We start from the raw sequence: 25,642 nt of genomic DNA, 5'->3' as shown, positions 1-25,642 counted from the left end.
ACGGCAGGGAAATGGATTGGAAGTAAAAGTGATATTTGGCTCACCTGTTTAGCCGCCTTCCAGCACCTGGTAGGAAGGTAGAGGGACGGAGGCAGTGGTGGTCCTGATGAGCTCTGAAGATTGTCTGTGCCATTTGTTCTTTCTGTCCCACTCCCTGTTCTACGTAGTCAACAACTTCCTGAATATCCTTTGCTTTCTCGGCACTTTGTAATTCCCCTGGCCTTCCTCTAGTTTGCAGGAGGGCCCTAGCTGTCCAGCCTGTCTTCTTGAAGTTCCTGCCCAGCAGGCAGGCCCTGACCTTCCTATCAGGGGAGAATTTCTGGGAGAGAGGCCCCTTCCTAGGCTCCATCTTTATGATAGGAAAGGAGGTTGGTAAATTTTAATAAATAGAATGAATTTGTTCCTAATTCTTGGGAAGTCATCAGTACTCTGTGTATATATATATAGATATATATATAGATATATATATATATATATTTTTTTGCGGTACGCGGGCCTCTCACTGTTGTAGCCTCTCCCATTGCGGAGCACAGGCTCCGGACGCGCAGGCTCAGCGGCCATGGCTCACGGGCCCAGACGCTCGGCGGTATGTGGGATCTTCCCGGACCGGGGCACGAACCCGTGTCCCCTGCATCGGCGGGCAGACTCTCAACCACTGCGCCACCAGGGAAGCCCATTACTCTGTATATTTTTATCATTGTTAAATATATGATAAATGTGAAAGGTCCTTATGAGTTATATGCCATGTAAATATTATTTTATTTTTCCTTTTTCTTCTTCTTCTTCATCTCCTTCTCCCTCTTGTTCTTTTTTCTGTTTCTGTGCCATTGTTCCTCTAGGCATGTAGTCTGATATTGTGCTGTGGAGAAAACAATTCCTCGGTTCTCGTTCCACAGTCTGACGTACACCTCACGATGCCGAGGGCTCAGATGTTAACTTGTCACTTAAATCATGCCAGAGATATTAACAAATGAAGTTGAGGAAAGTCTGATTACAGATCTGAAGTGAACCTCCATTATTTCAGGATGGAAAATTATTTTTTTTCATTCCTTCTTTTATCTCTTCATTTGTTTATTCACCCAACATTTATGTTGTGGGAAATACTAAAAAGATAAGTGGGACATGGCTGCCTTCAGATAACTTACATTTTAGCAAAGGAGACAAAATGATGAACTCTAATCCAGATTGGTGGCCAGAAGGATAAATTCAAACCATTCCTTACTTCGTGGGGTCCCAGTGCGGCCATCTTTCACTTTCATAGCTGGAGCAGGGACCAGATGCACCCAGAGTTCTGTGAAAATGAGCATAAGGTGCTTCTTTCTTTCTTTTCCTCGTTCCCACAGGCCAACAGAACTCGGATCAAAGGGCCGGTGAGGTTTGGTATCTCCCCTGATTAGGAATCTTTTGAAGTAGGAGAGTTTTGTTAAAAATGACCCCTACAATTTAGCATTGGCTGCTGTAGCAACAGAGTTGAACTGCTTGTATCTGATAATTGATGAATTATCTCAGAATGTGGCAGGTGCTCCAAGGGCTGGGGTGCCACAAGCCCAAGGGGATCCCAGCTAGGTCTGCAGTACGTGGCCTTATTAGGAAAGTGGAACTTTCTCTGCTTTCAGCGTCTGTCACAGACATTATGGAGAGTGAATTCTTATAAAAGCCATTCTCCGTTGTCCGTGATAAACAGTTTTATTTTTGCTAAGTTTCCCAAAACGCCATGAAGCAGTTTCAGGCTCATCTAAGAAACGGCAACCCTAGAAAAGAAAGCAATTCTCAGTTGAAGATGTACTTCCTGCTACCTTCATATTAAAAAAAAAAGTTAGAATTCAGTTTATGAAGTTTTTCTAAGTAAAAAAATAGTTTTTAACTTTTTAAAATATAATTTAGTAGCTTTTTTGTTTGTTTTCTCTGAGATGAGAGAAAGCATTTTACTAACTGAAAGAATCCAGACTCAAAAGACTTCATAATGGGACTTCCCTGGTGGTCCAATGGTTACACTCTGCACTTCCACTGCAGGGGGCACCGGTTCGATCCCTGGTCGGGGGACTAAGATCCCGCATGCCTCGCAGTGCAGCCAAAAAGAAAAAGGAAAAAGAAAAAAGACTTCACAATGTATGATTCCATTCATATGACATTCTGGAAAGGGCAAAACTATAGGGACAGAGAACAGATGAGTGGTTGCTACAGTTAAGGATCGGGGAGGGGCTGCCTCCACAGGAGAGGCACTAGGGGGTTTGGGGGGGGATGGCACAGTTCTGTGTCTTGCTTGCAGTGGCTGTTTCACAACTGTATTTGTCAAAACTTAGAACTGTACAGTTTCACAGAGTGAATTCGACTCTAAATAAAGATAATAATAAAGTAAAAGTGTCGCACAGAAAAGACAGAACACATTCATTGTAGTAAATGTTTAAAATAATCAAAACCAGGAAAGAATGTATGCATCACTTATACTCTTACCTAAAGAGAGCAGCTATGAAGATGTTGGTGATTTCTCTCCAGTCTTCATATGTATCCATGTGTATTTTGATTTTTAAAACAAAATTGGTAGTAGAGAATACTACTGTTTGTTATCTCTTTTTCTTAATATATTGGGAAGTCATTTATTTATTCTGTATCAGCCATGGAAGTTGTGCTGTGAGTTTGGACGTATCTGTTCTAAGCTGCCTGGAATCCTTTCTCCAACGTTTCTGGACATAAATTTTTAAAATACTGTGAGCCACACGTGCCCACAAGACTATAGATTATTCTGCTGTTACAGCTTAAAAACCAACACAATATTTGCTCAGTATCATAAAGGGCATGTTTACAACTTTACCGGAGGAAATGGAAAATTTGAGTAACTCGTAAGAAATTGAGAAACAGGCTTCGCAGTCCCTATTTACCCCTCTGAAAGAACAATTCCTTGACATAAAAACAGACTCTTGGCTTTATCTGAGGAGAGTATTTCGTTGTATTATTCATTTAAATATGAAGCTGGGGGACCTTCTGCCTCAAAGATGATTTTAACCTCGAGGGCTTCCCGTCAGCCCCCAGGGCCTGGAAGAGTCTGAAGTGAAGAAGCCTTCGCTCCCTCTGTGTTGTTGGGAAATGGTTATTATTCCCAGGCAGACTCAGCACTGCTTTTACCCCCATCCTTCCCTTAATTGAGGCTCAGTGGACAGGAGAAAGCAGCTTGTCAAACAAAAATGCTGACTAAGCCCGGCCTCTGGTTGCCAGGGCAACAGGGACAAGGGGAGAGGGCTTGGGCAGGAGGCCTCAGAATTCTTTTGGCAGGTCTCACAGATTTTTGTTGGGCTTGACAACCACTACCGGGTCTGGCCGGCCAGCTGGCCGGCCTCTGGCAGCCATTCCTGACCGAGGGCCCGGGGGAGGGACACACCCGGCTGTGAGCAGCGCTGGTCCAGGGAAGGTTCTGAGGTCTGTTTTTTGTCATGTGAAGAATAGCTATTTAGAGACGTTAAAAAGTGTCATATCATAGCCTAAGTAGTGGCTGCTTCATAGAGTCTTGCCTTCAGCACCTGGGGCTATAATTTCCTTTTAGAAAAGCATTTCAGAGAATTAGGTTTCAGGATTGACTGCAACATCAGAGGTCATGTTGTCCACCCAGGGTGTGGATCCCTGTAGAGTAACCTGGCTGTCTACGTTCATTCATTCATTTGTTCAGCATGCTCTAGGCACTAAATGCACAGCAGTGAATGAATAGGCTTGGTCCCTACCCTCAAAGGGCTTCCATTATAACTGCTGTCGGTGTTCTATTTGCCTACAAGTCCCAGAAATAATCCATTTTCTGAACAATACCAATTCTTTTAAAAGGGACCTGGGGCTTCCCTGGTGGCGCAGTGGTTGAGAGTCCACCTGCCGATGCAGGGGGCATGGGTTCGTGCCCCGGTCTGGGAAGATCCCACATGCCGCGGAGCGGCTGGGCCCTTCAGCCATGGCCGCTGAGCCTGCGCGTCCGGAGCCTGTGCTCCGCAGCGGGAGAGGCCACAACAGTGAGAGGCCCACGTACCGCAAAAAAAAATAAATAAATAAAAATAAATAAATAAATAAAAGGGACCCTTTTGAAAGATATTATAAATCAAACATATTTAAATTATTTATTTATTTATTTATTTTAAAATATTTTTTATACAGTTTAAAAAAAATTTGTATTGAAATACAGTTGATTTACAATGTTGTGTTAGTTTCAGGTATACAGCAAAGTGTTCAGTTATACATACATATATATTCTTTTTTAGATTCTTTTCTATTATAGGTTATTACAATTTTAAAATTCATTTTTAAAGGTTTTTTTCATTTACAGTTATTACAGAACATTGGCTATATTCCCCATGTTGTACGATCCGTCCTTGAGCCTGTCTTATTCCCAATAGTTTGTACCTCCCACCCCTCATCTGTGTATTACCCCCATTACCTTGCTCTCTATACCTGTGAGTCTGCCTCTCTTTTGCTATATTCACTATTTGTTGCATTTTTTTTTGATTCCACATATAAGTGATATTGTACATTATCTGTCTTTCTCTGTCTTATTTCACTTAGCATAACACCCTCCAAGTCCATCCATGCTGCTGCAAGTGGCAAAATTTTGTTCTTTTTTATGGCTGAGTAGTACAAACACATTTTTTTAAATGGAGGCTCACCAGGTTTGCACAAATGCAAAGCAGCTTCATATTTCGGATCTTGATAAGATCAGAGGTACGAAGAAATATTCCACCTCGAAATCCATTCAGCTATTTTTCTTAAGTAAAGAGGAGACTATCTAAATTATATACTGTTTTCCTTAATTCGATTCTAAAGGATAACAGAGATTATGGAGCAACACAAGATTGCTATATACATCCTGAATTAAAAGAGCATGAAACAGGCCATGGATAATAATTATGGACTCAACAAATGTCTTCCCAGAAGTGTCAGAGTTTCGACAGTCTGAGTCTGGCAGCTGAGCTTGTGTGATGAGGTATTTCCAAAAGGGAGGCTCCAGGAAATGTGACAGTGAATTTCTAGAATCCCTTAGCACAGAGTTAAAAAGAAATTTACACTGGGCGTGTTTTTTTTTTTCCTTATAAAGAAGGTAAATAATTCAGTATTCTGCCTCTGAAGTCCGGGGAAGTTTCGGCAGAGAGAGCAACTTCTCTGCACCAGAATAACTGTTTTAATGTTAGGATTTCAAAATATTGTCTTTTTTTTTTTTGTCTTTCATTTGTTTCTACTCACCCCACCCTTTCTAATTAAAACAGTACAATCTTCCATTTTTGTAGTATCCCTGGCCACACACACCTAAATCAAGCAGGCACCCTCAGAAGAGGTTATTGTCTTTCCTTTCAAGTACATTCCAGGGAGGGCCAGGGCTGGCCGGCGGGAGGCGCTCCCTTAGCCTGGGATGGACAGGGCTGCAGGATGCTTTCAACTGCTGTTGACTTTCTCACCTCCTCTCTTGATTTATTCCACAGGCAGGCTGCAGGCCAGTGGGGAGCTGGAAGGAAAGGAGGTTTGAAGTTTGCTTCCAGGAACACCTTCCTCTTACAGATGGGCCTTTGTCTTTCACACCCCTTCAGCTATTTGACACACCACCCCCTCCCCCAGCCAGTAGGAGAGGGTGCTTGTAAACCCGCATGTAATTATTCGTTTTAGGGAGCTAGGTGGAAGACCACAAACTCTGAAAGAGATTCTCAAGCCTTTATTTTGCAACAGTCTTTCCACCCCCAGCTTGGATGTAGAGAAAAAATAAAGTTGTGGTGGAGCAGGGTAGGGGTGAGGTTACCAGGGGCAGCTTTCCAGATCTTTCTGAAATTGGCCTTTAAAATCTGAACTTATAACTTTGCTGGATGTGCTTGTGAATTCCCAGGACACTAGCTCCACCCTTATACGTTGAAAAGGATCAGAGACTATGTCCAGTTCCATCTCTTTTCCAATTCAGAGAGGGAAACTGTGTTCAGGACAGTGAAACAGGCCACTTCATTAAATCCTCTAAACTGCCCGAAGGAGGGGGGGTTGGTATTTCTGTTTTATAGCTGGGAAAACAAGCTCGGAGAAATGAAATAACATGCCCAAGTCCCATAGCCAGTAGGTGAAAGGGCTGAAAATTTGAGGTCTGCCGACCTCAATCTTTGGCTTTCCTCTCTTTGCCACTGTCTGTGTAGTGGCTATGACAACAGACTCTGGGGCCAGATCCTGGGAAAGTTGCTTAGTCTCTCTGTGCCTCAGTGCCCTCATCCATAAAATGGAGACAGTTGGGTTGTCAGGAGGATGAAATGAGATATAGTATGTTAAAGCACTTAGGACAATGCTTCACAAGTAGTAAGTGATACGCAAGTATCAGCTAACATCTCCACCTCCTAAAACATTTAACACCATGAGTAAGTAGCTCATTCTAGTAACTGCCTCACTGTGCCAGGTTCTTGATAAATATGCTTTTTAATCTTTGTAACAGCCCAGCAAGATAAATCTTATGTCTTTTTTTATTTTTATTTTTCTTCAGATGAACAAACTGAAAGGTTAAAAATGTACTCCAAAATGTTATAGCTAGGGAGTAGCTCAGCTGGGATTTGAGCTTTCATCATTCTGAATCCAAGGACACTTTTTCTCCTGTGCCAAGCCCTGGTCATATCCAGTAGCATTTAACCCTCAACAACTGCTTGAAAATTCCAGTGGCCAGTAGCCCAGAGAATTGAGAAGCAGCCAGTTCTATCACTGAACGAACTACTAACTACAAAGCCCTCCATCAGATCTGCCTCCAGTCCGGGGTAGAAGGAATCTTCCTTCTTCCATGTGGCAATCAATAATAGTTTGAGAGGCGTGGTGTGCCACAAGTCTCTCTTAAACAGTCCCCTTGCTTCTTCGTAGGACATGACACTCTGACCGCTTCCTATCCTGATTTTTCTCCTCTGGTCACTCTTTGTAAAGATCGTGACAAAGTGTAGAACAGCCTTGCACGTGGAGTTTGGTGGGTCTAGAGAAGGAGTGCAGACGACTTGAGTTGGAAAGAAGGTTTGGAGCATGTAGATATCGGGGAGATGGACCCCACAAGGCTTGGCCCTTCTGCATCATTTTCTGTTGGAGTCTGTCTCCCCCTCTAGAATCCTTGAAGAGGCAGGACACTGTCTGTATTTTTCACTGCTGTATCCCTGTTGCCGAGAACAGTACCAGGCACCTGGTAGTCTCCATAGTATTATTTTTTTTAACATTTTAATTAAATTTATTTATTTATTTTTGGCTGTTTTGGGTCTTCGTTTCTGTGCGAGGGCTTCCTCTAGTTGTGGCAAGCGGGGGCCACTCTTCATCGCGGTGCGCGGGCCTCTCTCACTGTCGCGGCCTCTCTTGTTGCAGAGCACAGGCTCCAGACGCGCAGGCTCAGTAGTTGTGGCTCACGGGCCTAGCTGCTCCGTGGCATGTGGGATCTTCCCAGACCAGGGCTCGAACCCGTGTCCCCTGCATTAGCAGGCAGATTCTCAACAACTGCGCCACCAGGGAAGCCCTCTCCATAGTATTTTTAAAAAATAAATACAGAAGCAAATGAATGAATTGTTGTGGGGACTGAGGGAGACAGTTGACTGAGATTTGGAGCTGGGAGAAGGGGTGACGGCATTAGGAGAAAGCTTGACGTCAGCAGGAAGAGCTGCTTTGGGGCCGGGTGAGGAGTGTACTGTGAGACATGGAGTTTCAGACCCCAGCTGGATGCGTTATTTTGGACTTCAGGGGTGGGAAAGGGGCAGGTAGTGGGTTGCTGTGGTTATGGTTGTCAGGGAAGGCATCCTGGGAAAGGTGATGTAACAGAACCCCTAAGGGTGGGGGGATATGTCTTGATGAAGAGGGACCCAAAGTACCGCGGACTTCAGGAAACTGAAGACTTGTTTGGGAGGATAGGGTGGGTGGGAGTGGAAGGGACACTGGGAAAGGATATTGCTGAACTGGAGTGGAGGTGGGAGATGAGACAGACCAAGGGGCTCAGGTATGCCTCCAGCTTAGCGTTTGATATCCTGCCTGCACTGGCGGGAGCTGGGGAGGGAGCACAGGGTTAGGGCAGCTGCACTGCCAGCTCTGAGTTGGAGACCTGAGTCTTGTCCTAGACCAGCCTTGTTCAACTGTCCCCCTGTTTCCACGTCAGTTCACTTAGTCCAGTGCCCCATCTGCAGCCTTTGCTTCTGCTTCTCCTTCAGTCTTGACTCCCTCATCTTGGTCAGACTAAAGTCAGTTGTTTGCCTTTCATTTCTGCCCGGGCAAGGGCAGCGGAGGTCACGTGGCAGCCAAAATCATACTGCATCTGGGGTTTAATTTTATACTTAAATTTAGTTTCTTTTTTTTTTTCTTTTTTAAATAAAAATCCTCCTTTCTTTGGATGGGGACGTGTTAGTGAGGTTAGTTCTTTTATTTCCAAACCTTAGATTTTGTATTGCTATTTCAATTTATGAACAGAAATAGGAAACTGTTTTCATTCAAGAAAGGCTAGACCTTTAAAAATTCTAAATATGGGGATTTCTCTGGTAGTCCAGTGGTTAAGACTCCAAACTTCCACTGCAGGGGGTGCAGGGTCCATCCCTGGTTGGGGAAGTTCCACATGCCATGCAGTGTGGCAAAAAAAAAAAAAAAAAATCTAAATATGGAACTATTATAAAACATAATTGAGCGAAATGAAACTTCTCACCATTCTCCACTTATATTAAAAATCAATTTTATGTTATACAAAAAGGTTTACAAACCGCTCCTTGGTAAAATTGAAAAAAAGTTATATTCTTAGCCTTGCCGACTCATGATGAATTTCACATTTGGTGTAATCCTTCCAAGGTGAAAGTTGGCCAGGAAAAGGTGTCAGGTCACTCAAAGTGGATCAGTTCCATGTGGTAGTGTGACTTTTAAGATTGTTTATTTTTGTTTTTGCTTTTGTTTTGTTTTCTGGGATTGGAATACAGAGCATAAGACGATAATAATACTTAGTTAACATTTACTAAGTGATCTCGTGTGCCAGCACTGCTCTAAGTACCCTATATGTGTTACCTCATTTTATCACCACAGCTGCCCTATTGGGTGGATGCTGTTATTATCCTCACTTTACCAATGAGGAACAAAGAAATTAGATAACTGGCTGGGAGATGGCATGGCCAGGGTTCAAATCCAAGCATTTCGCCCTGGAATCCCTGCCCATGACCACTCTGCCCTCCTGCCCATCTCCTGTGTTGGGAGCAGGAGAAACACCATGGGATCATTCCATTAGGATGGAGTTTGAGCCTGGCTAGTTGGGATCTATACAGTAGACTGTTGTTTTACTCATACTTGTGGTTGAAGATGAGAATTGAATGATCTTAGTTAAGTTTTCCTTTTATTACTAATTATAATTTAAAATATTTCCATTTGAATTCCAGCAATATTTTTCATTTCTTCGTTGAGTGAATATTTATCAAGTGCCCACTATATGCCTGGGTTGTTATACACAGTGGGGATACAGAAGTGAACATGACAAATAAGATCCCTTAAAAAAAAAAAAAAAAAAAAAATAAGATCCCTTTCCCCTCTTTACATTCTAAAGAGAAAGACAGACAGTAAATATGTAAGTTGCCATCAAGAACACTGAATGTAATCTCTGACGAGATGGCATCTGTTGAGGCAGACATCAGTGAGGGAGTGAACTTCAGGAAGATCTGAGGAGAGTGTTCCAAGCAGAACGAACAGTTGGAGCAGGTGCCGGAAGTGGGAGGAGCAGGCGCTGGAAGTGGGAGGAGCAGGTGCCGGAAGTGGGTGGAGCAGTGGGGAGGGAGTGAAAGAGTGAGGGGGTCCTGTCCGAGACAAAGGAGGAGACGTGGACAGGGCTGTCAGGCAGGCTTTGTGGGCCACTGTCCAGGTGGGATAGGGAGCAGGTGGGTTTAGAGCCAGGGGCCAACATAACCTTCACAGTGGCTGCTGTGACTTAAGAATAATCTTAGAGTAATCTCGAAGAAAGTGTTGCCCCCTCGGAAAAGTTTCTAACTCAGACTGGCCTAATTTATATTGCAAAGTTAGTTTTCAGGTATATTCAACACCTTTTCTGTATTCTCTCTCCCAAGTTAGTCATTCGGAGGCGAAAATGATAGTGCGAGCCCCCTGCAGGCAGAACAGAGCATTGCCTCTTATGATGCCGTGGGGGTCAAGTCCTCAAAGTAGTTAGGGAAACATCGATGCTGAGGAATGGAACTTCAGTTATCTCTCATTTTAAATAGAGGGGACAGATGTGGAATGGCACCATGAAACATTTTCCCTGATATATAATAGTATAGGTTCTTCCAGCTTTGGTTATTATAAATAGTTCTTTTGAATTTCATTTATATATTTAGCCACACACAAGCATTCTTTTAAAATGCATATTGTATCTATTTGACCTATTCCCAGAGTAATTTAAATGAAGAGGAAAGCTTAAAATATCAGAAACTAGATATTTTTCTTATAATTTAAACGTTTTATTTTCATATGATATATCATTAGAGATGACAAATAATTCATATATACATTGTATCTATATTTTTTTCCCCAGTGAAGTTCCAGAAATGATTCTTTATTATATTGAAATGCAGACCACCTGGAAACTGCAAATTCAACTAGTGTTCTTAAGATATATGGTGATAAAATTGTGTCACATGTAAAGAAATGCAGCAGTCTCTTCAAGCTGTATGTTTAAATGGGTATCCGTTTAGGGGTACACTCCACATTTATTCAGAAAGTTTGGAGAATTGGAATATTCTAGTTACAGTTGATTTTTTTGGTTAATGAAGGTTATTGCCTAAAGGATCTTTGCATTTACAGTTTATAAAGGACTAGAAATTATATCATTGACTAGCTGTCTTCAGACTGTGTGTATGAGTCTGTTTGAGAGGTTGGTGGCCTCTGTGCTCTTCACACCAGGTCCAATCCCTGTTATTCTTGTGTGTGAGGCCTCCGGGTAAGCTTTGGTTGGAAGATAAGGTTTCTAATGCACAGTGCCTACCACATAAAAACAACTATAGGAAATAATTCAGTTTTTCTAGATTTAGTCAGAAGGTACTTCCAAGATTGAGATTAAAAATCCCCCTTAAAAAAAAAACAACAACTCCATTTTTTGGTTTGCTTTTTACAGATTACTGAATAAAATTTGTTAGTTAAGTATTTGATTATTTGCAATCCAAATGAACAGAGGTGAACCAAGAGCCCTGTCTAGACAGGGTATTTATTTCAGTATAAGTTGACAATGCAGTTTCGTATCAATCAGGTCTTCATGGTTTATAAGAGTTATGCTACCATAACTCCTCAGAACAGTATAATGAACTCTAATAACCGAAAGTTTTTATGGCCGATGATTTCACTAGACTTGTCTAGACAGCAGTTACTCTCTAAAATCATTGTGTGTCAGGGCTGGAAGGGATCTAACACAGACACTGTAGCTTAGATGGCCTAAATATTCTGTTTGCCATTGTAGCCATGGTTTTGGGGTTTTGAGGGATGGTGAGACCAGTGATTCAGCCTGCGTAGTGGGAAACGGATAGGCATAAATATGCCAAGGGCCTAACTTTGGTTTTGGATGCATGTATAAGTATATAAAAGTATTATTCTCTGGAAACAGCAGTAAATTTGAAAGGAATTTGATGTCTGGTCATGTTTGTCAAAATGGGAGAGACTCCCTAGAGGTTATATCTAGAGAAAGTAATTGCAGTCAGATTTGTAACCTTTTGGATTGACTCTCCTTGGCAAAGTAACGCTAGCTTAAAAAAATGCTAGTGTTTTAATTTTTGCTAATGAAATCCACGTGCTATCGAATAGTTAATTGTCAGTGGGATTTGGATTGGATGTGCATGGTTCCCCAAACTTCAGCCATTTTAGTCAACAAAATAATTAGTAACATAGAAAAACTGGTTGACTAACAAGCTTTTAAACTGGTTGTTCTGCTCTCCTGGTTATTGATATAAAACTGCCAGATGTGACAATGCAGAGCCAGAACTCTGTAATCCCACCGCTTTACTGGCCTATAAGCGGCAAAGACCAGAATGTACCTGCTAGTCCAGAGGAGTACAACTGCTTTGATTGACTTAGATTTGGTCTGAGCACCTGGGGTAAAAATAGCCTTGTCTCTGAGAAAGTGTCTTGAGAGGCCCTTATATGATTTGGGTTTCTTTAGCGGGGGTGGGTGGGTACGCGGGCCTCTCACTATTGTGGCCTCTCCCGTTGCGGAGCACAGGCTCCGGACGCGCAGGCTCAGCGGCCATGGCTGACGGGCCCAGCCGCTCCGCGGCATGTGGGATCTTCCCGGACCGGGGCACGAACCCGTGTCCCCTGCATCGGCAGACGGACTCTCAACCACTGTGCCACCAGGGAAGCCCCGATTTGGGTATTTTAAGCAATTGGATGGGTTAGATAGTTGCTATGTAAGTGCCTTGAGGGCAAATATTGCATGAGCTTCTCATTAACTTTGTGAATGTGAGAAAGTGACTTATATCTATAAGATTTCTTCAGAGAAAGAACACTAATGATTTCCTGATGATTTTGACATATGAGGAATAAACGTAAAGCGCTTTTGTGTTTGGTGAAAAGTTTTTATGCGAAGCATCCTTTGCTCCGATCCTTATGACAATGAAAGAATCACTGTTGCCTCTCCCTTGGACTGTCACCTCTCTGTAGGAAGCCGCCCTCTGTAGACAGCTCCCCATGGAAGCCGAGACTCTAGCCACGGTTCAGGCTGCTGTCAACCCACCCGCCATGACTCCAGACATGAGATCCATCACTAATAATAGCTCGGATCCTTTCCTCAATGGGTAAGTCAACATTTTAGGGCCACTTATTTTTGCTTTCTTTATTATGTGGTTTACAGTATAACAGATCTTTGTTTATGTTGGGAAAAGCTGGGGAGCTTGGAGGATGGGGTTAAGATAGAGGGAGGATGTGGAGGGAGGTGGCAGGAAAAAAAAAGCGGAGGAAGAAGTCATCTACCTTTTTAAAAAAAATCTCAAATTCAAAAATTGGTGCTATGGCATGGAGTAAACCCCTAGTCAATAATTTGAAAATGGGAATAAACTTAACGATTTCAGTGGGATGCTGTTGTATAGTAATTATTTAGAAGAATCTGTGGTTTTATGTAGCCAACAGGGGATAAAAAGCATGTCATGTGGCAAATAAGGGAGCAACACAATTAAGAGGTGATGTTTGTGGCGAAATGTGAATAAGGTCTATAGTTTAGTTAATAGTATTATACATTGTCGATTCCTGGTGTTGATCACTGTACTGTGGTTGTGTACCATGTCCTTGGGGAAGCTGGGTACAGGATGCGCAGGAACTCTGTACTCTTTTTACATCTTCTGTGTGATTCTAAAATTATTTCACAATTTAAAATTTTAATTAAAACAAAAAGGTGTTGCTTTAAAATATGAAATATATGAGCAGAAGGAAAAGGAGATTGAACCAGAAATATCTTCATGAGTAGAAGTAGTCAACCTTAATTGTAGCCTTTTAAACCCAAATAAAAGGCAGTTTTCTATTCCCTGTGTCTTTTCTGCCCTTGCAGAGTCTTCTGGCAAACAAGCAAATACAGTTATGAAAGTTATTAAAAATAGAGAGAGAGATGAAAACAAACAGTAATGGAAATAATGAAAGAAAGGTGTTTTTAAATGATTGATTTAAAACTACTTCAAACGTACAGAAGAGTATAAAGAATAACTTAAGATTTACCCATGTACCCAACTCCCACATTTTGCATATTTCCATAGATCTTTTTTTTTTTGAATAAGTATTACAATTAATACTTAAACCCTTCCCCACCACCACTGAAATCCATTTCTTTCCCGTCTTCCCTCCCTAGTGGTAGCCACTATTTGGAAATTGATGTGTATCCATCACACCCATATTTTTTTCTTTTTTCATCACACATATTTTTATATTTCTTATTGCCTGTTAATGTCTGTATCCAGAAACAATATTCAACTTCGTTTTCGGTTTTGAAAAAGTGTACATAAATGGTATCATTCTCTGTATGTAGAATGGTGTTCAAATTGTTATTTTGAGATGAAAAGGGAATCGGTGTCCATTTAGTATGAATGGCCAGTATTTTTTTGCTTACAATTTATTAATTTCACTGACACAGGGATATATGTTTCAAAATTAAAAGGAAGTGCAAAGTCCACCTCCCTTTGTCATCTGAAGATCGGGTAGATTGACAGAACTACACTAGTTGAGGATCTTCATGACTGTATTTTAATTTTGAAATTTCTTTCTGTCTTTTGCTCTGCAGGGGGCCATATCATTCGAGGGAGCAGAGCACCGACAGCGGCCTGGGGCTAGGGTGCTACAGTGTCCCGACGACTCCGGAGGACTTCCTCAGCAACGTGGATGAGATGGACACAGGTAGGAGCCAAGCCTGCGAGGCCTTGCAGTAGGTTTGCACTTTTAAATCGTCTCTTTAGTCATCTCAATTCGTGTTTTTTTTTTTTCTTTTTTTTGGCTACACCGCTCAGCATGCGGGATCTTAGTTCCCTGACCAGGGATGCAGCCTGTGCCCCCTGCATTGGAAGAGCGGAGTCTTAACCACTGGACCGCCAAAAGGAAGTTCCCTAGTCCTCTCAATTCTAAAATCCAACGAGAGACACTTAACCTCAGCAAAAACATAAACTAACAGCTGAAAAGCCACTGGAACCCAGGCACTATTAATAAACTCTAGCCCCTTCCCCATAGTTTATACAAATATAGTTTTTTTTTTTTTTTAATTCCAGGAGTAGCCTTTTATTTTATTTATTTATTTTTAACATCTTTATTGGAGCAAATATAGTTTTATATATGGGCACAGGATTTTAGTTTCTGCTTTTTTCTTCTCTCTCCCTCCCTCCCTCCCTTCCTTCCTTTTGCTTATCCTCGCTTCATATAGCCCTTTCCTCACAATTGCATTAACATACCACTGTCTGCTTTGCCATTCTTCCACAATGGAATATTTATGCTTTTTTCTAGCTTTTGGCTGTAATGTACAGGCCACCAGTATGCAAATTTTTTCATGTCATTAACTGCATTGGGGAAGTAATTGGCAGTGGGCATTTGGAAAGTTAAGGAACTCAGAGGATTCTGAAATGTCAGCTCCAAATCCCAACATGGTAACAGTGAGTGTCCTCCCTCAGCAGTTAAATTTAACATGGTCCCTGGCCTGCCCTGCTTTCAGGCCAGGCCTCAGCTGGCTTCCTGGTTACCTCCTTTTCACCATTTCTCTAGGAGCGATGCCTCCAAATTTGGTCTAGACTTAATTATCAAAGTCCTAAACTCCCAGAAGATATTCTGAAACCAAAATTAAATGACAGCTAACAACAAGGACCTGCTGTATAGCAGAGAGAACTATATTCAATATCTTGAAATAACCTATAATAGAAAAAAAATCTGAAAAAGAATATCTATATAAATATCTATATATAAATATCTGTATCTATACCTATATCCACATCTACAGATGTACAACTGAATCACTTTGCTGTACACCTGAAACCAACACAACATTGTAAATCAACTATACTTCAATTAAAAAAGAACACCCTGAAAATGGACTTAAAAAAATTAAGTAATAGCTGACGTATCCCCTCTTTGGAGCTGTTCATGCAAGTTTCTCCTCCATCCTCACTGTTGAAAGAAAATCGTTCTGTGATGAAATGATTGCTTTCCCCAGTGCCGTTGTCCAGAGCGCCCGTGTTTGTTACCCTCTGCTCTTCGATGACTGCACTTCGTGCTCTAAAACTAAACGATTGGTCAGACAAAAGTCAAACTCGGCCAGAAGGTTGGAGCAGCTGTTCCGGGCTCTCCGTGCAGCCCGTCATCTACTTGTTGAGAGAATTGCACAGACTGTCTTGTGAGGAGTCACACAGGAATAGTTTGAACTGTTTGTTTTGTTATTCTTCAATTTATTACCTCCCTCTTCTTCTTGCTTCTCCCTCCCTTCTCCCTCCCTTCCTGCTTCCCTCCCTCCCTCTCTTCATCCCTGTCTTTATTTTTCGGTGTGAGATTTATCTTGCCCTCTTCAGACCTGCCTGATGAAGTGGCTCCTTCCTGTGTTTAATAATTGTTTGCTTTCATCTTTTAAACACTGGGAAGCCAGTAAAGATAAAAAGCAAAGTTAAATAAGAAATGACTCAGGAGATCTAAATCCAAGCTTGACATTTAAAAATAAAAGAAGATGGATTCTATTCTATGGCTTTTTAAAATGACATTGAGTGGAGAAGTAGGGAATGTTTCTGAAGCCAAAATGTAGAATTAAGTGGTGTCCTGAAAAGAGCATAGTCATTGCAGTCAGGCAACCTGACTTGGATCTTTGCTTCTCTACTTCTTAGTAATGGCTTTGGGTAAGTGACATAACCTCCCAGGGGCCTCAGATTTCTCACCTATAAAGTAGGAGTAATGTGCTCATCTTGTAGAGTTGTGAGGGCTCATGAGGTCACAGAGCTTGGCACAAAGTTGTCTTCTCCTCTTCTCCTCCTTCTAAGAAGGATGAAGTAATGTACAAGTTGGTCTTGTTAAATGTTAGGGTTCCAGGTTAACCTGGTGTAGTGAGTGTCAGCCTGTTGTGTTTAGGGTCACATCTGGGAAGCCTTTATAGGGAGTGGGCATAAACCCCCTCAAGGGGAGAAATGTAATTACTTTTTCAGGAACAAGATGAGGAAAAGCTGAGCTCAAGTGTGGCTGGCAAAGATCTAGTAGATGCACTGATCACATGCTGACCACATGCTGAATGGGAACAAGCCAGCTGAACACTCCCTTTGCAAAATACACATGGAAACAACAGCTGGACATGGTGTGAGGATAGAGTAGAGGGAATAACAGGAGCAAAGGCTGGAAGTCACCCACCTTCCAGAATATTCTGTAATAATCACACCCTTTTAAGAATTGCTTGGTTTTTTTTTTGTCTGTCCCACTTTTCACTCATTCATTCATTCATTTTTATTATCTATGCAGATATGCATCCTTTATATTTTAATTGAGGTATAGTTTCTGTATAATATTATATAAGTTACAGGTGTACCATACAGTGATTCACAATTTTTAAAGGTTTTACTCCATTTATAGTTATTGTAAAATATTGGCTATATTCCCCATGTTGTACACTATGCCCCACTTTTTAAATGGATAAAACTGCAAAGACCCAAAAAATTACTACGAGGTTGCAGAGTTGCTCCAAAGAGAGAGATTTTAAGATTGTTAACCTTATTGAAGAACCTTAACTAGTCTCCTCATGCTTTCCATGCCCGAGGAGAAAGGATAAGAGGAATTCTTTAAAACAGAGAGATTTTATTTGGTTAAAAAATGAATTCTTGACTTATTAAAAAGTTAAAATGGGAAATCAGTAGAGATGAATAATTCTAACTGGAGATGAAGACAAAAAGACATCCAGCACTTTAGATCGGCTGATTTTTCAGGGCAGATAGTTTTTTTAAGCCTCATTTCCATTTGTTACACTCTAGTGGGTAGAAAAAAGTTATTTTGGATTTTCTTTTCTAAACTAATGTTTTTCAAGTCAGTAACACAACAGCACTGAGGTCATGTTGAACTCAATTTAACTTTTAAAATATTGCCTTTTGCAATGAAAATCCTATAAAATAGTCCTAAGAGTCATTGATATTTTATGAGTTATAGAAAAGCCATCAAGTTTTACTATCACCAAAATGCAAGTTTGAGTATTTTTACCTCATCACTCAGAAAAATGTAATTTTTCTCCTTGGAAAATGCATGTGGTTAAAATGAGTTTTCTCCTGTTTTGCTCAGAATAGTGAAATTCCTAAGCAGGCTTTTCAGGAAGGCAACCGTACTTGTAGGGCACAAAAGCTAATTTAATGCGTTTCTTAAAAGTGATTCCATGGTGAAAGCTGGCCATAGTTTTCAATGCACTGTGAGGTGTGACTGTGAGGTGTATTTCATCCCTTCAGAAAATTGGTTGGGGTTCTTGGAATAAGCCAGTTGCTCTGATATTATGTCATTAACTGTGATTGAGTTCCCAGGTTTTTCTTCCTCTCAGCACAATCAACAAGCAATGCGTTTTTGTATTTTCCTAAGTGTGTATGTATGAAAGGAGCCCAGAGCCATAGATGTGTGGCAGATATTATATGGCACCTAACTCCAATTTGTGAAGGTGCTATAATCCCAATTTCAGACAGGTGAAGTGTGTCTAAATAAGGTTACACGGCTACAAAGCTCCGTCTCCTGGCACAATTGTCCGTACGTTTTCTCCTATACTATCATTCATGAAGAGCATGTATTCCACATGTTATATCCCGGACACTTAACTTTCCTCTGGAACAGCATTCTCTCAACTAGGTTCTATAGACTCTAGTTCTATTAGGATATAAATTCGGCCAAAATTGCATTCGATGATAAAATGGCTTTAGGTCATAGTGGCTTAAGCAAAATATATCAGACTTCCTTATTACAAGACTTCTCAGAACCTTAGTAAGCTCCCATGCATTGTGACTCACATGCATTGTGAGAAGCGTAGATACTTGCGGGATGTATGTGTGTGTGGAGTGAGGGGGGTGAATGCAACACCCACTCTCTAAAATACTTTGAAAATGACCCCTAGAGTCATCAATGAAGATAGCTTTTTAACAACGTGGTTAAAAGAAACTCCTCACTACTCTCTTTGAACATAAAGAGGGATGATATGGGCAAATTTGAGCTTATAGTTAAATCATTGGATTATAGCTCTGTGATAAGGTTTTTATGACAGGCAGGGCCTCTCTACTCAAACCAGCTCTTCATGCCTTTGTCATGGGAAGTCATTGATTGTAGGTCAGATCCACAGCACCCTCATTTGCTCCTTTCCTGTTTCCCTGGATTTACCCATTCTGGACAGTGTCTACCCAGAACAATGAAAGGTTCACCTGGCATCTCTGCATCTCTTAGGAGTGAGCATCTCCAATTCAGTTTCAATAATGTGGAAGCTGAACTTTTGCACAGAGATGAAATATTTTAGACCTGCAGCAATAAAATCTTCTGGTGGAATGTAGACACAGTGGAAATGAAGATGAGAGTTATGTTGACACTTGAATCTGTCCCTCTTTCAAGAGCTCTAAAAGAGAATTTAAATGGTTTCATTTCATTCTGTTATAGGAGAAAATGCAGGCCAGGCACCCATGAACGTCAACCCTCAGCAGACCCGCTTCCCTGATTTTCTTGACTGTCTTCCGGGAACAAATGTTGATCTAGGAACTTTGGAATCTGAAGATCTGATCCCCCTCTTCAACGATGTAGAATCTGCTCTGAACAAAAGCGAGCCTTTTCTAACCTGGCTGTAATCAGTACCACTGTAGCTTGGATGCAGCCGTGACCTGACATTTCCTGGGCCTCTTGGGAAGAGCGATGGAGCAGAGCAAGCCTGCAGGTGTGCCGCTTACTGCCTCCGTGACGCATGCTCCCTCCTTTCCTTGTGGCCAGTTTAATCATTGCCTGAAGTTGATTGACAGTAACGTAAGTTAAACATAAATAAACATTCTATCTTCATTTTCTGCAAGCCTGCCTTCCTATGATGGGTTATGCAGAATTGCTTCTCTGCTTTCCTTTCTGCTGCCCCATGACTAAGCTTTATGGGTGTTAGCTGAAATTTATACATCAATTGATTATAAACCATGAAAAGCTGACCACTGGCAGTGACTTCTGACAGGCGGCTCGGTCCAGGAAATGTACACAAAATTCAACCTGATTTACAGTTTCAAAAACTGTATTGATGACATTAGTACCAAATGCTTTAAAAAATATTTAACTTGAGCTTTAAAAATCATTGTACAGATAGTAAAATTCTGCTGTTTGGAATACAATGTAGTCTGGGATCCGTGCTGGTTCTGTTGGTTCTTATTACCCTGTATTCACAAAGGCACACACAGTCCTGCTGTAGTTTATCCTTTAGCATTTTACTGCATGCACGGCACCTAGCCAGCTAGTCCTTCCCGCAGGAGAGTAACAGCAGCGTTAGTCACAGCTCCTACGCTAAGATCTTATGAAAGAGACCAGTTTGGTACTAATTATGAACATCTATTAAACAAAGTTTTTTAAATTACAAGTTGGATGTTTTTTTTAAACTGCAGCTTAGAACTCAAATGTTTATTTTATGAAGCACTGTCATTTTGTAGCTGATGACAAAGGGCAGTCAAACGTTTTTGACAAATCAGTGACAACTGTATCTCTGTCTTTTGAAACCGTTCTGAAAACATCAGGACCACATCGCTTTCAACCTGATGGCACACACAGTAAGCTGTTGCTTTTAAAATTCCAAAGCCTTGTCGGTTTTGCTTCTTTCAAGATTTCAAGGGTTTAAAATAATCTTATCTATGAAACTGTTTGAAGGATGAAGCAGATCTCTGACTGACATGTAAAAAAATGCCCCCTGAGGGTGTATGGTGGAGACATGTTTCTGAAGTCACTAATGTTGATTCCTAAGTATATTATCCTAACCTTGTTTGCTACAGTTGGTATAAAAAGGCATGAAATATGTACTCAATACCTCTTATGTAACCAAAACCGTTTTTTATTAGCTTTTAAGGACTGAGAGAGAGCATTGGGTTTGCCTGGCATGCACCCTGCCTGCATTGCCAATGAAGTCCTCAACTGTTTAATATTTTGAACGGACATTATTTATAATCTATGAATTTAATATCTTTTTTTGAGAGACATTAATAATGCAGGTCTCTGAGAGGAACCTTTCCATTCCCAAGGGGCTTATTTGCTGGGGATCTGAGATCCTTTTCGATCTACCAAAAGATAGATGGCAGAATACATCTTATCTTGTTGGAAAGAAAGCAAGTGTAAAGGTCAGAGATGAAGTAGTAAAGTTAGGGAATATAGTGGAAAGGCTGTTAGGTGTGAAATGGAAATAGACAAGCTATAGTACCCCAAAAGCAAGACGAGCAGGTGGTATGAGGTGCCCCCAAAGAGCAAAGCAACAATTTTCTCCTACAGTCCTTGTACCAAAAGACTAAAAAGAAGGCTTCGGTGCACTTTATGTGGGAGAAGGAGGGGCAGGGCTAGTGTTGTCCTGTCTACGCTGATGTTAAGTGTGTAGGCGGACAAGACCATAAACCTACCATTGCTTCCAACACAATGAAGTGACTTTTTTCCCCTGAAGGACCCATGGTTTCTGTTCCTCTGATTCCTTCTCTCTCTCTCGAAGCGCTCTGAGAGAGATGGGGGTAGATGTTTCTTTTGCTACTAAATTGGAGGGAGCACTATTTCTTTTCCTCTTGTGTTAGCAATAATTGCAAAAAGCATTGTACATTCTTTCTAAGAAAAAGCAAAAAAAAAAAAAAAAGACTCAAAAACAAGGGACCTAGTAAAACTGAGCAGTGTTACTGTATTTTAAAAAAATATTTTTATAGACTCATTTTCAGGTTATTAAACATAAAAGAAACAGATACCCCTCTCTTTTTAAAGCAGTTAAAACATCGATGATTTGTATTATCAATTTTTAGACATAATTTCCTAGTAAGCTTGTGGCATTAGAAAATACTAGATGAATTTTTTTAGTGAAATTAGTTGGAACATTTATTAATGAACATAACAACTATTTTTCCAGAATTAAATATGGACCCTGACTACGTGTTTACTAATAAATGAAGCCAGATATAATTTTTGTTGTTATTTTTAAGGCCATAAAATATGGCCTTTGTTAAAGAACACTAAAGCTAGAAATCTAAAGTAAGAACAACTCTTTAAAGGCTCTTTCCTATTATTGTAAGTGTTAAAACCCCTGCAGAATTCATGATAAGGTGCTATTTATACTATATTTCTTATTACAAAAGAACTGCCACAATATCTCATCTTTTTAGTCCTAAATCAATCAATTTCAACATTTCATCCAATAATTTTGCCAGAGAAAAGGCAGATTAAAAATTGAAATTGAAAAATAATTTCAGAGATCTTTCAAGGTTTTTATTCCCCCTGATAAAAGACATTTTCTTGAAGTAAATACATTGTCAAAACTTATTTGCAATTCTATGAAATCTTAGTAATTGTTAGCGTTTCACCATAGAATTTAGGATGTGAAATGCCATTTCTTTTCACTGATTATACAATATACATGAAAACAGAGTAAAACATTTAGCTTGCTGGGATGCTGCTGACTCCAGCTTGGGAGAAAAGCTCTCTGTAGAAGAAGGTGATCTGGAGTGAGTTCTGTTAGTGACAAGTTGTGTTCTCATGACATAATTGGAAAGTAACTTCCGAAAGTGCCACTTTTATGAAAAATAAAAGCTGTTAAAAGGAAATTGTAGATTAATTTAATTGGGAAAATGGGTGATTGACAGAGACCGTTTCCCTAACACACTACATCATTTATGTGTTAGTATTTTAACTTTTAAAAAAATTATTTCTACATTTTGTAATATGACATATGTGTGTTTATTTTTAATTTAGATTGCTATACATACAGAAAGTATGCAGAAAAATCAGTCAGCTCAAACCATTTTAACTGGAGTTTGGTACTGGTTTTTACTTCTCTGATTCTGTATAAGAAAAATAAATACAGTTGAATTTCCACTTGGAGCCTTTATCTCGTCATTATTTGTGTGTGTTCCTTTTACTGAGGGCTTTGGGTGGTACTGAAGAAAGGCTTATGTAACCCTCCTGGCAGACAATGAAAGAAATAAAATTCTGTAGGCAAACATTTTTTTGGCCCAAATGCCTGGTCTTAAATATTCTAAGTATCCACAGAATTCTGGTTTCTACTTTATTTGAAGTAACTCATTGAGACTTTATTTGAAGTAACTCAATGAGACTTTAAAAACTATACATGTATATGTATATATATATATTTTTTTTCTAAATCACACAGTCCTTCCAACACCCTCGTAGATTTGACTGAGACATCAGAACTATAGGATTCTTAGCCGTTCCTCTGTTATTAACAACAAGCTGTGGCTTCTCGTCGAAACTAAAAAACAGCTCATCATTCATTCTGAGTGTAGGCTTGTGACAGTATATTTTCTCCGTCTGTTGAGTCCCTTGATTCTTGCCATGGTGATACCTTATGAGGTGAGGGCACTCCTAATGGCAGAGTGTTTTTAAGCAGAAGCATTCAGCTAAACAACAGAAAGAAGAGATCCTGGTGGACACAACTTAGCCACAGTCCAGAGTCTAAGTCTCAAGCATCGTTTTAAAAGCTGTATTTCATCATCATTTTTTTTTTAATTTACTTTTGGCTGCATTGGGTCTTCGTTGCTGTGCGTGGGCTTTCTCAAGTTGCGGCCAGCGGGAGCTACTCTTCGTTGTGGTGTGCCGGCTTCTCATTGCAGTGGCTTCTCTTGTTGTGGAGCACGGGCTCTAGGCACGCAGGCTTCAGTAGTTGTGGCTCCTGGGTCTAGAGCGCAGGCTCAGTAGTTGTTGCTCTGCGGCATGTGGGGTCTTCCTGGACCAGGGATCGAACCCGTGTCCCCTGCATTGGCAGGCAGATTCTTTTTTTTTTTTTTTTTTTGCTTTCAAAATATAATCTAATTAAATATTGAACAATACAATGTTAAAAAAGACAATGTATTATGGAAAGAGAATCACACAAAGCATTCATTTTGTATATGTCCTTAACACTGTTGATAGTATTTCTAGCCCAGAGTCACTGAGTTTCAAATATATGTCCTGCTTCCAATACATTTCAGTCAATTCTGAGTTTTCTTTTTCTTTTTTTTTTAACCTCTTTATTGGAGTATAATTGCTTTACAATGGTGTGTTAGTTTCTCCTTTATAGGCAGGCAGATTCTTAACCACTGCACCACCAGGGAAGTACCTCATCATCACTTTTAAGGTACGGGGGGCTCATACCCGGTACCAACAAGTATAAAGTAAAAAGTGAAAGTTCTCTTATCTTTCAAATCTCACAGGAGATCAATGGATTTGTGTCGTGCACACAAAGACACGCTCTTTTCTTATAGCATTTTCGAGAGTTCAATACTTAGACAGGAAGATGAGAAACTGATATTTTAATATGACACTAATCCCCATAAATAGCACCATTTCAACAAGCATGTTCGTTTCTGCTCAACCAAAGGGCCTGATATTTCCACTATTAAGATTACGGACTGTTTCCAGAAAAAGGGCCCCCTCAAATATCTTACCTGGGTAATGATGATGTGACTAGTTAGGCTATAAATGGAGAAAATTATGGGATTAGCAGACATTAACAGTCACTAAACACCCGCACTCTAGGAGAATCCATTTATGGAATTATCATAGAGTAAAATAAGAGCTTCAGAGAATGAGAACAAGGGAAAGATTCATGGGGAAAAGTGAGTCCAGTACATTCCATGCAGCACTGAAGGTCCTGGAGAAGGGTGGGTGTGGGAGCTGAGGAAGGGCAGGTGTGGGCAGTCTCCTTTACAAATTGGCCCTGGGCTTCACTTCCTACAACCAGTTAAGAAGGTCAGTACCATGTCGCTATGAATTAACATCTTGGCCTTAGCCAAGTTTCTAGGGTTGTGCAACTTCAGTTTCTTTACATGTAAATTGGCTATTACAGTTTAAAAAAGGGGGTTACAATGAGAGAGCGGTGAAGATCAAGAGAAGTGACTTATGTAGAATACTCAGTAATTCAAAAATGGTCAATAAGTGTTCATTTCCTGCTTTTACTGGTGAGCTTTTCCAACTCCCTTCTTCCCAGGCCACATTTTTCTCGACAGCATTTACGGCCATCTAACAGTAAGATGTCACTGTCTCCCCCCATTAGCCTGTCAGTGCTGTGAGAGCAGAGATTTTTTTTTTCTTTAGCATGTAGCGTCTTGAACCATACCTGGTACACTGTTCAAAAATATTTTCAGAACATCTGTTGGATGAATGAATATGTTTGTGAGAATTTGTCTTTTACACTGCAACCCTTCCTGTGGACGGCGCCATCTTTTTTTTTTTTTTTTTTTTTTTTTACGGCGCCATCTTTGATTGACTTGTTTGCGTGCACTTCTATGTCTTGAATTAAAGAGGCTTCAGGAAAGTGTTCCTCAATGGGGACATATTAGAAAAAATTGGATTCTTTGGAAAGATGGGCAAACCTGCCTGCCTCAGAAATTATTTGCTGAGTGATCAGCTGGGCCGAGTTGCCATTAGAGGGCAGCAGATGGCTTTGTCACGAGTGGTGACCAACTCCAGGAGAGGCTGGGGAAGGAGGGGGACATCACGGGAGCAGGAAATAGAAGGACATACAGAATACTGATATTTTTGTTAACCTTCTTTGCACTTGCCTATATATCCCTTGCCAGGAAGAGCTATAGCTTTTGAGTGAGAATAAAGTTATTTTTAAGTGCATAGGAAAAAAAAAAAAAAAAGGAAAAAATAAGGCATTCTCTCAGCAAGGTTTATAGTGGAGTCAATGGATCACCTGCCTCAGATTATCCTAAGATGTCAGCGTAGAATGTGACTTTCCCCGACTTCCCGAATCTGAACGAGGCTGAGGGCTGGGAATCTGCATTTATTTAGCAAACTTCCAGGTGATTCTGGTGGGCTCTCAAGTTTGAGGACCGCCACACCTGATGAGTAGTCTCTAAAGTTTTCTATCCTGGAACCCCAAGGTATGTATGTTTGCCTGCTCATTTCTCTATTTGTAAATTATATACATAGATGTTGTCCTAATGTATCTTGTACATTATAAAACATTTCACAAAAATGGAGATTTTGAAAGGTTGAAAGAACATATATGTTAAATTTTATATATGAACTTCCCACGCCACATTCT

General features: G+C 40.5%; 1 protein-coding gene across 1 annotated transcript in view; it reads left to right on the top strand.

Moving 5' to 3' along the window:
* Positions 1-19,760, top strand: part of WWTR1 (WW domain containing transcription regulator 1) — a 129,572-nt gene extending 109,812 nt beyond the window's left edge. The window contains exons 4-6 of the mRNA XM_065876329.1: positions 12,610-12,743; positions 14,213-14,325; positions 19,051-19,760. Coding sequence (XP_065732401.1) covers positions 12,610-12,743; positions 14,213-14,325; positions 19,051-19,235 — 432 coding nt within the window. The 3' untranslated portion in view covers positions 19,236-19,760. The remainder of the gene's footprint in view (positions 1-12,609; positions 12,744-14,212; positions 14,326-19,050) is intronic.
* Positions 19,761-25,642: the final 5,882 nt, after the last annotated feature.

This window comes from Phocoena phocoena, chromosome 4, assembly GCF_963924675.1.
Source record: "Phocoena phocoena chromosome 4, mPhoPho1.1, whole genome shotgun sequence".
NCBI lineage: Eukaryota > Metazoa > Chordata > Mammalia > Artiodactyla > Phocoenidae > Phocoena > Phocoena phocoena.
Note: the sequence above shows the minus strand (reverse complement) of the source record. Positions and strands in the feature narration are given on the sequence as shown.